At 36.0% G+C, this 15,018-nt stretch overlaps 1 protein-coding gene across 3 annotated transcripts in view; it reads left to right on the top strand.

Annotated features, from left to right (window-relative positions):
- The first annotated feature begins 725 nt into the window (after nucleotides 1–725).
- Nucleotides 726–15,018, top strand: part of LOC129729514 (LIM/homeobox protein Lhx3) — a 68,302-nt gene continuing 54,009 nt past the window's right edge. Inside the window, exons 1-2 of one of the 3 annotated variants that reach the window (XM_055688141.1) lie at nucleotides 726–1,220; nucleotides 10,760–11,375. In XM_055688141.1, coding sequence (XP_055544116.1) covers nucleotides 11,138–11,375 — 238 coding nt within the window. In that variant the 5' untranslated portion in view covers nucleotides 726–1,220; nucleotides 10,760–11,137. The remainder of the gene's footprint in view (nucleotides 1,221–10,759; nucleotides 11,376–15,018) is intronic. The other 2 variants (XM_055688137.1, XM_055688138.1) reach the window with 2 other exon arrangements.

Below are 15,018 nucleotides of genomic sequence, written 5' to 3'. Positions count from 1 at the left end.
TCTAGGCAATTCAAAAACTGGCTGCTGATAGGGCAGCGATGGTATTGATGGAAAGAAAAAACGCATCTTGAGTGCTACGAACCAGCCCGAGCTACAGTTTCTATCATTCATATGCAGTCATATCCAAGTATATGTACGAAATGATAGAAACGTGTGTGAAAATGTGTTAAACCCCGAGCCCATTTGCAACTCTTGAAACAGTTTGGAGCGTGGCGATCGAGATTCACATCTGACTTGAAGAAGAGGGAGAAACTATGCGTGACATGAATAGAACATACATATAGAATAAAAGTAGCGCCATAAACAGCATGAGATTAGCATACATTCAACCTGACAGGGTGGTTAGGGTTGGGATAACAGGGAATACCCTATGGGAGGAGAAAACGTAAAATTTCCTTTCCTTCCCCCAACGGATCCCTGGGGTCGGAATACACCACATACAGAAGATGTGCAAATCACTGTTATAAAGCTGTGGAAACGAGATAAGTTCAACACACGAACACATCTAATGGAGTGTCGTTCATACCGCCAGTTTCGGTTGTGAGTGTATCGGGAAAATATCGCCCTTAGCAACGGTGGGTGGAGCTTGGCAGCCGAGGGTTTTCCACCACCGAGAAACATGTACTAAAATTTTCTCTTTCTTCTCTACTCATTTCGTACGGGAAAATCACGGATCTGTTGCAAATATCCCATACCAACTTATGCACAATAAGGCAGCATTTCAACGATTTCAATGAGACTTGAAGCAAAAGATCTGTTCGTTTTACATGACTGTTAAAGTATTCCTACACTGGACCCAACATTTTTCAAGAGTCGCAAATGTAAGATTGCGCAGGATTGTGGCCGATACTTCAGACGACTGCCTCAGAAGCAGTTCTCCGTCGCTTAGGGAATTCTAACTGTCAACCCATTTCTCCGCGAAAAGGACAAGTAAACCGCGTGTGTGCCACAAAAAGGTTTTATTAGCGGTTTTTGGAAAGAAAAAAAAGTGGTAATTAAAATTGATAAAAAACGAACACTCTGGAATAGGACAAGCATCAAGTGATTACACGCGACGGGTTATGGCTTAGAAGAAAGCAGCCGTTTTGCTGTGAAAAATGGACTGTCAAAACGAGTGCAATGATCTTCCAAGAAACGGATTCCACTTTAAAATTGTGCAGCGAGTGGTTGAACTATACTGATATTAATACCAGAACACCAACAACCAAAAACAGGATTACGTATGTAGCTTTAGTTAATGAAATGATCACCCCGAAAAAAATAGTTGATAACGTAAAACATTGTTGTTTTGATAATTTGATAATTTCGTGAAATTTCGGTTTTCGAAATTTTTTTTTGATGCCAAATGACTTAAAAACGCATGAAACGTCGAGAATTGGTGTCATCTGTAAAAAAATTTTTTTGCAAAAATTTACTCTCTGGGACTTAGCCGTTTTTTTCAATTGTGGAAGGCGGAGTTCAAAATGTTTAGAATTTATCTTTTGAAATTGATCACTAGTCTCTCGAAATAGCTTGTATAATGATATACACTATAACTAACATCGAATACATTATGTTTCATTAGGGTGGTTCATTTATTCGGCATAGAGTGGTTCATAAAATTGTGAAAAATGAGTATAAAATAAAAAAGCACTTCGGTTCGTTTGATTGGTGTGACGTCTTCGACAAAGTTGTAGATAATAATTCGGCCTTTCCAAAAAAATTTCACTCCAAAAAATTATTCGTTCAAAAGTTAAAAGAAAGATTGAAAATTAATTATTCAAAAGGGCTCATTTTTTAAAAACTTGATTTTTTAAATATAACCTACGAAATATTACAAAAACAATGAAACCAGTCCGATCATATAGAAATCAAGCAAAATAAGTTATATTTTTTTGAAATAAAAATATTTTCAAAAAAAAAATATTTTCAATTACTTTTTTTAAAAGGCATTTTTTTTTTTGAAAGGACAAAATATTTTCTACAACTTTGCCGACGGTTTATTTGATTGGCATAGTGTATCTGGCAAAGTTGTAAATAATAACTTCGTTCCTCCAAGAAAAATGTACCCTGTAAAAAAAATTAATTTAAAAATATAACTTTTTTTCTGATTTCTCCATGGCCGGTTTCGTTGTTCAGGAAAACTTTCGTAGTTTTCATAAAGAAAATCGGTTGGCTCTAAAAATTTTTGTAATCATCAATACCTATCCGAAATAGCATTTTTCAATAGCTTTTCAAAAATGAGTTTTGTTTCAATAAATTAAACCAATAGCACAAAATGGCATCTTTTGCCTATAAAAACGTCTATGCAAAGATTCAGCCAATGGGCACGTTCACGTTCTGATGATGTAAACTTGACAGAAAATGTATGGTCGAACTGTCAAAACGACGCAAAGCCAGAAACAACGAGTCAATTGTGTTGCGTATCTGATTGAGATCCCTATACTCTCATTATCACTGAATAACATCGATACAGTCTTTTGTCCGATTATACTATAATATAATTATAATTATAATATAATATGAGTGCAACAAGAATTGACTTTTTTTTCTGCCTTGGCTTCTATATATAATTTTTTTGTGTATTTTTATGCAAAACTGAATTTCCCCGAGTTTGAACATATTTCAACTTAAGGGGCAAAAATAGCGCCATTTTGAATTTTTGAGAAACCGGTAATTTTTGTTGTTTTTTCGACGCCATTTTGTTTTGAGGCCAAATATCAAAATTCTAAGAGTTTGTCCACATATTAGCATCCTTTTACCCATCTTTTGAAAAAAAAAAACAGATCTTAAATCGGACAAAAACTGAGCTCAAAACGGTGATTCTACGAAACCGGGTTTGGCATAGTTTTAGTATATTTTTCACAAAGCAAAATAATATCGATTATTTTTGGGCATTAATGGTAATTCGCTAATATCTTGCAGTGGTAGTTAAATTATATCTTATTTTGAGTAAAAAAGTCTCAGAAATCGAATGGTAGGTGTCTGATCTTCGTAAAATGTCTGCAGATAAACCTATTTTAGTATTTTAGGGGAATTGGGGCAAAATCGACATTTTGCCCTACCATTCGATTTCTGAGACTTTTTTACTCAAAATAAGATATAATTTGACTACCACTTTAAGATATTAGCGAATTACCATTAATACTCAGAAATAATCGATATTATTTTGCTTTGTGAAATATACTAAAACTATGCCGAAACCGGTTTCGTAGAATCATCGTTTTGAGCTCAGTTTTTGTCCGATTTAAGATCTGTTTTTTTTTTTCAAAAGATGAATAAAAGGTTGCTAATATGTGGACAAACTCTTAGAATTTTGATATTTGGCCTCAAAACAAAATGGCGTCGAAAAAACACAAAAATTACCGGTTTCTCAAAAATTAAAAATGGCGCCATTGTTGCCCCTTAAGTTGAAATATGTTCAAACTCAGGGAAATTTATTTTCGCATCAAACTTCATCAAAAAATCATACAAAGGAGCCAAGGCAAAAAAATTGTTGCACTCGCCAGAGCACTGTGTGTTCAATCAAGTGTTGGCAAAGGACATTATTGTGGTAAATAAAACGAATAAATTGTCTGGTACAACATTCGAAAGACGAGTGCAACCCAAGTAACACACAAAACATGTTAGAAAATAAGTAACAACGAAAGTAGTCATATAAGTGTACCACAAGCGCAATTGAAAACTTGTGTTATTATATTGTGTTTGAAGTTGATTTTCATCGGTAATACAACCGCATTTCGAAAACAAGCTCGTTTTTTCTGGTTTTGGAGATGTTTTTAATAACATGAGCTCAAGAATGACAATCACTATCACTTGGTCTTTTCGTTAGACATTATCTAATAACAACACTACGTACCTGCTTTTCCTTAGTACAGTAGTCATAGCATTCAACACCTAACTTAAAATTACTTGATCAAATTATTATTTAAATTTTATGAACGATTTCTATATTTATTCGGAGCGGTTTTGACGCGCCATCAAAAGATAAACAAAACGCTTGAAGTGTAACCAATATCACTTCAGATTTTTGTTATTGTATATCTAACAACGTTTTCTAGTTTTGTTAGATTTTATATTCAGATAACGTTGAAACTATGTGAAAACAATTTCAATATTCAAGCGAAAGAAACAACTCTTTTTAAATGGTTGAATATTATTTTTTGTCATCATTTTATAATCAATTAAAACTGCCACTGAAAAAAGAAATTACCGATCTAGCTGCACTGCGCAGACACAACACATTTGCGCATGCGCTGGTTAACAGTTGTCATAGCAACAGATTTGCGCATTGCCGTATTAGTACTCGAGATGTATTTTGCCACTTAATTATATCAAGTTGGCTTGCTTTCATGCAGTTATCGGTACTTGTTCTACTAGCCTTCATATTTTGCGCTTTTCTGGTGATATTGATGTCATGGAATAGGTAACGTCAACTATTCTATACCAACGTGTGTTACTTGGGAAGTGTCTTAAAGAGTAGATTTTTCAAACAAAGTAATATAACATATTACATCAGTTTCCACCGTTTCATTTAAAAGTTTAAGACACTTGGAATCAAAAACATTTTTTAAATATTAAAACTCCATGTACCGTGTGTAATTTTGCAAATGACATGAAAGCATTCAACATTTTCCACGAGACACAATCTTAATTTTGGTTGAGATATTTTTTTTTCTTGCACAGAGTAGTTTGATACATTTTGTAAATTTGTTTTGTAATTTTTTGCCATTTTACTTTACATTTACATTTTACTTTTTCCAATTCAACATTGCCATCCTAACGACAATGATATAACAAATATTATATTTTCCGTAATTTTTCTATTGGTATTCGGTGAAAAGTGATTTTTTTTTCATTTTATACTTATTTTTACACAATATTATGAACCACCCTATGTCGAATAAATGAACCACCCTAATGAAACATAATGTATTCGATGCTAGCTATAGTGTATATCATTATACAAGCTATTTCGAGAGACTAGTGATCAATTTGAAAAAAATAAATTCTAAATATTTTGAACTCCGCCTTCCACAATTGAAAAAACGACTAAGTCCGTAAATTTTTGCAAAAAAAAATTTTTTCAGATGACACCAATTCTCGACGTTTCATGCGTTTTCAAGTCATTTGGCATCAAAAAAAAAATTTCGAAAACCGAAATTTCACGTACCCCCCTTGGGTGATTTTTCGGTTTTCCAAAAAGCCAAACTTCAATCGCTTTGCGCCACCCCATTTAAAGTCCGATTGAGCTGAAATTTTGCACAGGGTGCTTTTTCGAGCAGGTGTATTTTGTATAAGGTTTTTTATTTTGAAATTTTCTGGTCACTTTTTTCCATACGATGATTGGCGCCCCAATGTCCATCTCATTATATCATGTCGAAAATATGGGAATAAACCACGCTCAACTGCTGAAATAACCTAAGCAAGAAAAATACCTACGCGCTGTTTTCTCAACTTGATGAAAATGAAGATGGAACTGATATGCGGTTATAGGCAGTGTAGGTAAATTGTTTATTGTTTTTTTTTTTAGGTGATAAAGGTGACACAGCCAAATAATTATTTGCATGTATTTAAAGATAAGTTTGGAGTTGAGAAGAATTTTTTTCGATTAGAAACAAAATGGTAGATTTATTACCAATTATTAACGGCAGGTCGTTTCTAACAAATCAAACAGCGTGCAAAATTTGCCTTCTGCTTATCTGTGACACAGAAAGTATTTCCATATTCAAAAGTGTCTTCTGTATACAATAATGCACTTTCGTCAAAAATGTCAAAAAATGAATTATTGAATAATGTGATGTATTTTCGCTATATTTATAACTAATGTGATTTTGTATAAAATGCTTAAGTAGTTTTTTTGTATCTAAAACGCTCATTTGAAAAACATGCTTTTGAAAAAATATAGACTTTAAAATTCTCAGATAGATTTTAGATGGAGAGACCCCTAGCTTCTGTGAAGGAAAAATTACGTAAACTATGACATACAGCATGATATGCTAACTTTTTTAAATTTAAAATATTTATCGAATTTCTGAAAATAAATTTATGTAATTATGCGCTTTCAAAACGTTATTTGAAAAAATCGTGAAATATCTGTCAACGTGGAATGTGGATGGAAAAAAATATTCTTTTGTTCTAAATTAGCCGGTAGCACTTACGAAATTTTCCGTGAGTCAAAAAGCGGCACACATAGAGTATTTGTTCAAACATTTACCTTTTTCTCAATAATCTGCTGGAGAGTAAAGTTATATAAAAAACAAACATTCCAAATATCTCACAAAAGATAAGCTACCTATTTCAGGCCGGTAGTTTGTGTCGGAAGCAACTGTCCGAGGCAGCACTGTACGATAAAACAATACTGCAGCTAGTTAGTGCCGGTACCCAAGAAAGTGAAAAGCATGACAAAACGAAGAAACAAGCAAAATGATAACAGGTCTCCCTCCCCTGGCCGCGAACTCTGCCCCCCACTATTCGGTTCTCCCCTACAAAACCTGGCCGTTCGGAATGAGAAATAAACCGTAAAGCGATAGGACCTACTATTTGTTCTTGTTTGGCGGGTGATAAAACTCGTTTTCGTAATATTTTATATTTCTTGTTTGTTGTCTCTCGCGCGGTTTCTTTCGTGGATATGCAGCGCGAATTTGTCTGTTATCACACTTCGCCACGCGGTTCGTAATGTAGGTACCTAGTTTCAAACCGATACCGGCTGTCACTTTACAACGGTGTAACACTAGACGACAGGTTTCCGATAGGTACATAGTCAGCTGTTACGGACAGTGAAGTGATCAGTCAAAAGTCGAAGACTTTGACGCCTTGCAGTTTCTGAGATATGTAAACATCTGAGCCTGTTGAGGAAACAATACGCCCAACAATCAATAACAAGGAACTCAAGCAGCTTGTACATAATCGTAACAAGACTGAAAGAAGTTTACCTTAGTGCCCAAACTGTTGCTCTTTTTCGGAAGTAGTTGTTACTCATTAAGTTTATAATTTTTAGGTAACAAGTAATCTGTGATCCTTACAAGCACGAGGAGCTCGTAACCTCAAGGTTGGTCATGAGTTCGAGTCTTAGTAGAATCAGACCGCTCGGTGTAAGAGGGACTTTGACGCATGGATTTATTCTCAGGCTGCCTCCCATTCCCCTACTTGACTCTTCCCTTATGCTAAATTCCAGAAAAAATAACCAAAATAACTCATGTTTTTAAATCCGGTGATAAGTCAGACCCTAGTAATTTTCGACCTATCTCTTCACTTTTGGTATTAAGCAAAACACTCGAAAAATTTCTAGTGAATAGACTTGTGAATGTTAATGTAAATTTAAGTAAGGCTTCAGAAAACAACAGCGGTTGGACAACTAGTCGATTTTTTAATTGAGAACACTGATAGCAATGCGTTGTCGGAGGTCTTCTCACTGACCTCAAAAAAGCTTTCGATACTCTGAACTACGAAATTCTCCTACGCAAATTAAAATATTTAGAAGTCCGAAGCCTGGCAAACAACATTGTTAAAAGAAATTTAACAAATAGACAACAATTCGTAACTGTTGAGGATTCTCCAAGTTCATTAAGTTCGGTTTATATTGGTGTTCCCTAAGGGAGCAATATCAACCCATTTTTTTTTAATTTACATAAACGATCTAGGAAACCTGCCTCTTTTGGAAATACTTATGTTTTTTGCTGATGATACAGCAATTTCTACCCGAACAATAATGTTTCACATGTCATCTCAAATATTAATCATGAATTAGCAACACTTATGAGATACTTTGATTTCAATCTTCAATCTCTAAACTAAATATGTGCTATTTTATTCCCCGATGAATACAATCATACAGTAAGCAAATCCGTTTGCAGGACTGACAAATATTGAAAAAGTTTCAAAACACTTGTACTTGGACTTGGAATGATCACATAGAACATAGTCAATCCAAGTTTTCTCATCTTTGTGGCCTAATGTACCATATGAAATCATTTATTCCTCGTAATGTACTCCTAAAACTTTATAATGGATGCATTGATTCACATTTGCGATATCTGATCGTTTCCTGGAGGCATGCCTTCAAGTCTAAATTAAAAAAGCTTAAAGTTTTGCGAAACCGATGTCTGAAAATGATTTACTTATTGCCTCTGTTATGTTCTACGGCCTGAACTAATTTTACGCACAAAGTGCTACCAATACAAGGGTTGCGTGAGCTTCATACGAGATTATTTGTCTATGATATTTTGAAAAATCCGACCATTCACCATAATTTGGTTTTACCTGTTAGAAATCATAGTCATAATACTAGGCACGCTAATAATTTAGAGAGGTCTCGAATTTAGAGTATCTTTGGTCAAATCTCTTTCATCTTTCTACGTTTCTTTCGTTTTCAAATCAATTTCAGATAACCTAAAATCTATTGAGAGTAGAATGTTGTTAAACTCAAATTGAAACAATATTACAAATTATAGTCAGTACGTTCTCAATATCAACTGCCTCATCAACTACCAGAAACTCTGTTTGAGTTGTACACTATAAATTCATAGTTATATAGTTCATTATGTAAATTAACTAAGTTTGGTTCAGAGGCCGAACGGGAATTGTAAAGTAGAAGCTAATGAAAGAGCCGATACGTTAGCCAGACAGGGGTCTTGTTCCGATTTCATAGACCCAGAACCATTCTGCGGGGAGTCAAAAACGCCTTGAAAGCAGAATTGAAAACCTGGGAACATCGAACCATACAAGAGAACTGGATATGCTCTAAAGGGCTACGCCATTCGAAATGCTTTAGAACACCAAACGTGAAAGAAACCAGCAGCTGCTTAGTTTAAACAAAAAAGAACTAAGCACAATACCAAACAAAAAAGAATTAATCACAGTACCATGTCCGTGTTTTCAAGAGATCCCTTCAAAGGAACGTTGTTCCACTGGGTATCTCTAGTTTACTATTTTATTGTTAAGTGTTCATCACTATAACACACCAATGTACCATTTATTATTATATTTATTATGTTTTTTGTTTGTACTTGAAGATGAGTACGCTATCAGGGGGCTCAACTTTAGCCTTTTAATGTGGGGGAAGTGGTGGGCCATTAGGAAAAAAAGTTTGTGTATGACACACAAAATTGGAAAAACAAGAAAAATCTGAGATTCTTCGATCAGAAAATCAAGGAATATCAGGAAAAACTAAAAAACAATCAGGAAAAACTCTTAACCGAGGTGCAATTTTCTTTTAAACGGCTCTTCAGCGCTAAAACGGTTTTCTCAGCATAAAATGTTGCTGCTGGACCTCTACTGATTGGTTTCATATCCTGTCGAACTACTATTTTTACTTGGATTTCAGAGTTGCGTTCATCTACGTTACATTTGTTTGTGCTGAATGCTGAAAAATATCAAGGAAATTAACAGTTATGTACTCGGCAATTTGAACACCAGGAAGTACTTGGCAGGGTACCCGGGTCCCCGTGAAAATGAAATTCTTCTAACTTTTTCAGTTCTTGAACAATTTCGGATCTTGACCCGTCATCAGATTGGCGAAACTGTCTATTTTTAGTATACGGGACTTAAAGTTGTTCTAAATCAGGAATCTGCTTCGGAATGGCCATTTCAGAGACGACTCATCCGATGGACTCAAAATAAATGAAAATCAACTCCTGAATTGATTTCATGAATTTTGATACGTTGTTCGGTCTCATCGATATATGGTGCCGAAGCTCCGGATTCACAGGAACCAGATGTGGTCCCAGGTTCCTGTCGGTCCCGGATGCTAAATTTTTCAATCTTTTGACGAGTTTGTCTTTTTGACCCAAAAACATGAAGTAACAATCTTAAGTTGCAAAATGACGTTGGGGTAAATTTCCAGCCTCTGGATATTATGCCAGTTTCGAAAATACCCATGTTGAATGATACTTGGCCTTATTTTCAGCTCTGATTGGTCGAAATCTGTGTTTAAAAAAGGCATTTCCCAATAGTACAATAGTAAATCATATAATTAAAAATTTTCACCTTTTTGTAGACGCTTAGCTAATTTTCCAGTCGATTGCTGAAAGAATGAAGAAAATCTGTGTAAAATCTACTGAGTTATTAGCATTTAAAATTGAAGAATTTTCGTGACTTTTTTTCATATTTTAATTCGCACCCCTATCCCAGAATGTTATCGTAAGACGTAATTCTACGTCAAAGGTAGATAAGAAAAATCTTCTTTTTTTTTTAATTTAGAAAATGCAAATAGCAGAACTTCATTGTGCTTAAGGTTGTTGTAAGCTGTAATACTCTTCCACGAATTTCAGTTCAACCAGTTTCAATAAAACCAAGTAGTTCTGCAGAACTTGGGCAGAATTTGAGTTGAAAATCGCAGTTTGAAACATGATGCCCTCATTGCAAAGCGATTATATTAATCATAATTTTCAAATTGAAAAAAACTAAAAATCTGTTACACGTTCTGCTACAATTTTTAGAATTTATTGTGGAATTCTGACTGATCGGAAAACACCTGATAAATGGCAACCGTCATTGTGGTTCTATTGTATTTAGCCTTTTTTACCAGTATTTTCAGTATTTTTACAAATATTTGCATTTTGCCGTCTCATTCTAAATATATCATTAAATTTCCGAGAAAAACAGAAAATAGTGCTTGGTGGCAAAAGGAAGTATTGTGTCTATTTGACACAAAATGTTGATGAGTTATGCACTGCTTCTTTATCGTGAATTGTGTACCTTGTTCTAATATAAGATTTCATCTTTTTATGCGTTACGTTTCCTATATCTGAATATGATCTGTATATTATCTTTTTTTCAGAAACTTATATTAGACACCCACACAACAACTATTAGTGCGATTATTCGAATTGGAGCTGACTTCTGAAATTGAATAGATAAAAATCACTCTCGTCATCACTGACTGTAGCCAGTATGGGTGCCGTAATCAGTTTTAGTACAATTCAGTACTAAACACCAATGACAGTTTGAACACGGTTGTGTAATAGTTAACATTTGCAAAAATTGAACTGGCAATGGAGTATCAGTGATAGCTTTTATAAACTCGTGCTGTATGTATAGCAAATGAAGCATAATGTAGTTATATGAAGCACATCGGCAGACAGTTTTGGATGTTACTAGACAGACAACAAACAAATTGGTTTAGGTCGATTTGTATGCCTGGTCCAGTCTACCGTACATGTCACTGGCATCGTCGATGATGCAATCATTGACCCACCCATCGATGCTGACCATGCCAGGACTCGATCAACCGCAAAACACGTCCAGCCTGTTACAACCGCAGGCGCATCATTACCAGCATCACAACCACCTTCATCTACCGTCAGTTACCAACGAATCCCCTCGGAATGGTATGGTGGATCCACCTAATCCGGAACTGCTGCTGGCGCTGATAGCACGAAATAAAGCATTCGAAGGTAAGTGATTTATGAGGGGTTCAAATCCGGATGCAGCCATTGAGCACATCGAAGACCCACTCAAACGCTTAAATGCTCAATCATAATCTGTGCCAGTAATATTGTTGCAGGAAAGGTTGAGGTTCTTGATGGCTTCGTGTTTATAACACCAAATCAAAGTTGTTATCACTGTTTATACTTTTGAACGGTTAACTCAGCAGCACCTACCGATATCTATAGTAGCAAAAGTAAAATGTACCTTATCATATGAAGGCGAAAAAAACATACAAACGGACGCAGCGCGTTGATAGTAATCTCTTTTTGTTTATCATAAAGGTCACCGAAATATCGGTTAGAAATCGTTTACCGCCCGTACTTCTGCATTGTTTATTTATACTTTATCTTACGAACTGTTTAAATTTATTAACTCCCGTGATACGTGATGAGAATTCAGATTTGATTGAAGCTAAATATTGCGTATTTGTCAAAAATAGAATATTTTAAAGCTGTAAAACATGCCGAATAAACAATACTTGGAACAACTGACATGAAATCTATCGAGAACTGTGGCGAATGCCTAAGTGCCTATTACTGTTCGCCGATATTTCCACATGTTCATACTTATCTATATGGGTAGCAAACTTAGCAGCACATCCTTGTTACAAGTTATCGAAACAGGTCTAAAATGCTGGTCAAGACAGATACGATCGTTGTTATCGTCAGTCCACCGGGACATGTAATCGTGATACTGTCATGTTACGTCAACGATTTTTGAAAAGCATATTCGACAGCACTACCTACTTCTCTCTACCGGCAAGAATTCCGCTGCGTTTTCGGTTCAGTGAAAATGTCCGGGAGATGTCCGGCGTCACTGAAACAAATACACGTGTGCGTAGTGAATTAACTCAGGGATTTGGAAAACAAGTGCTTCTGGTGTTGTTTCAGTCAAGTGGCTTCTACGCTAATCTGTTGGCAAACGGTTTGAAACCAGAACCAGACCGATGAGTAAGCTTTGCCAAGTTGGGGCTACGCCTTTATCTCTGATTAAACAGTCTCGCAGGGGTTCAAGTGCGCAACAAGTCGTAATGTTTGTGCTTTGGCTTAGTCGATGAGAACAAGTAGCTTTTTGTGATTGCGCACATTGCACGGTTTGTACTGAAAGCGTTTAACGCGGGCTACATAGTAAATTGACCCAAATCTCGTTTCAACGAGTAAATTTATAAATAGTTACCGTTGAGTTGCATTTGTTTTGAGTTCAGCATATTATAGGCATAAATTATTCTACTGATGACAGTTTAAGATTGGTATAGTTATAACTACTTAGCAAAATAATGCGCAACGTCCGGTGAACTATTAACTAACCAGCCCACAGTTCCGGTGAGGCAGAAAAAGAGCGACCAGGAAAACTTACCAACGGAAAAACCGAATTTATTTTTCATTTAGCCACTCTCGGGCAGTCACGTGCCTGCCACACTCATTAGCTTCCGGGGTTATTTGTTTTGAGTGCCTGGAATCCAACGTGTGCACAACGCTCTCTGAAAGCATACCGTACGCACATGCCGAAAAAGGGTGCCCGCCTTGTGCCTGCTGATGGGCGCTATTTCACACCCTGGAAGCGGAAGTTGTAGATTGACTGTAAGGGAAAACTTGTTGACTTACCCGTGTGGAAACCACAGCCCTAATTTAATGCGTAAACTGCAGTTTAACTAGTTTCCAATAGTTTTTCGTACATTGGATGTCGACGATTTTTTGTTCCATTAACCACAATTTTTCTGTAGTAGCCATCTAGCCTCGGAAAAAAAGTTGTGGGAAGCACACCAGCTACGGTTCAAATTGCATTGCATATCAGATTGTAATTGTTTCGAATTGGAAGCATACTGTAACCGAATCTCCCGGGAATTTACGCGTGAGTTTTGCCCTCAGGAAACAATTATAACCCATAACCGGAGCTGTTGATCGAGCCGGGTGAGAGTTTATTTCGCTGGGAAAATGGGAAAAGTTTTTCTTTGATTTTGTGTTTTTGCAAGAACATTATGTTTAGATCAACCCCTAGCGATTTGCTCAGTACTGTTGCTCTTTCATGCTTCGGTTGTCAAGGCGGTTACTTGATGTTGTTGCGGTGGCTAGGGCGTGCGCTAGGAAAAAAATGAACAATATAGAGTACCTAAATGTTATTTTGTAACATAATATTTTGTCCTTAGGCTGTGAACAAACGCATGCAGCGCTTTCGGTTCGGTTTTAGCTGACACGTGATGGCCAAGTGGTGAAATGATGCATGACCTGTATGGTTTCCAAATTGTCAAACATATCCGATTTCTAGGAGTGAAATTTGAATGTTTATCTGATAATAGCTGCCACAGTTCACTGGCTTTTAGATAGTTTATTTCAGCTTAAAAAACTGGAATAGTTTAAACTAGGTATAGACTACTTGAAAGCAAGTTGTTCATTAGGATTACAAATCTTTATCAATCAGTAATAATGTATTTATTATTAGGTAAATTAAGGTGAATTAACAAACCGTTAAATGTAAATTCATATACCACAAAATGAAACAAACTGACTTTTAGACAATGCCGACGCAAATATCATTGTGCAGTATAATACAAAACGTCACAGTGACAATAGGGGGTTGTTATGTATCTTAACAGTAATTTTTCAGGTATTTTTCGTACATTGAGAAATCAGTGACTATGTTTTTCATGGTAAAATTATTGTCGGTGGTGGATTCAATAACAAAAAACTTCGTCGAAACATGGTAATGACTGGAAACTCACAGTAAAAATACCTTGTTTTTCTCTTGGTAACTGTTCTTACCGCAAAATACATGGTACTTTTTTCAAGAGGCATAATTCAGCGGTTGAGAAGGCCATATTATTATCGCAGAGCCATCAAATATTTTAAACGAAAATTCAGAACTGCTTCATAACTTGAAAGGGCATGAAGTAAAATGAAGATTTGTGCTAATAAATCTATTATATATAGAGTGCTGACTCCAAAAATGTAAAACGACACTTGAACGCTTGAAAAACGACCGAACACAATACTGTGATACTAATTTGGAAAAAATATAGCTCATCCAGGCGGGACACGAACCCGCAATATCCTATTATCTGGCATGGCGTTTTATCCAATCAAACTACTGGGTAGCCATAATTATCCAAACCCAATACGCTCATTCTATACGCTCTAGGGTGGCAACAAAAATCGAATTTTTGAATTTCGCTTAGAAGTAGTGCTCAAAAGTTACGTCTTTTCGGAAAAAGCCTCTATGCTAAATTTCAGGGCAATCGGACTATGGGAACACGTGCCTCAAAGCGACCAAAGTTTCACGACGTTTTATGCATTTCTAAGACATTTGGTCTAAAAAAAGTTTTTTTTTGATATAGACGATTTCATGAACCTATGCTTTTTTTCATCGATATTTTTCGTGAAACTTTGCCCGCTTTGAGGCAGAGCAAAGCAAAGCCTTGGCGCTACATTCCGTATCGGAACTCGACCTTCTGTTCCTTATACACAGATTTCGCAGCCAACTGTTAGTGTACAGGACAATTGCGGGGCTAGCGCTGATCCTACTGTACTGACAATAACAGTCTCTTCCGAGCTCGAACCTACGACGACTGGCTTGTTAGGCCAGCATCGTACCTCGAGACCAGCTGGGAGAGCC

Source organism: Wyeomyia smithii, chromosome 3, assembly GCF_029784165.1.
Source record: "Wyeomyia smithii strain HCP4-BCI-WySm-NY-G18 chromosome 3, ASM2978416v1, whole genome shotgun sequence".
Lineage (NCBI taxonomy): Eukaryota > Metazoa > Arthropoda > Insecta > Diptera > Culicidae > Wyeomyia > Wyeomyia smithii.
Note: the sequence above shows the minus strand (reverse complement) of the source record. Positions and strands in the feature narration are given on the sequence as shown.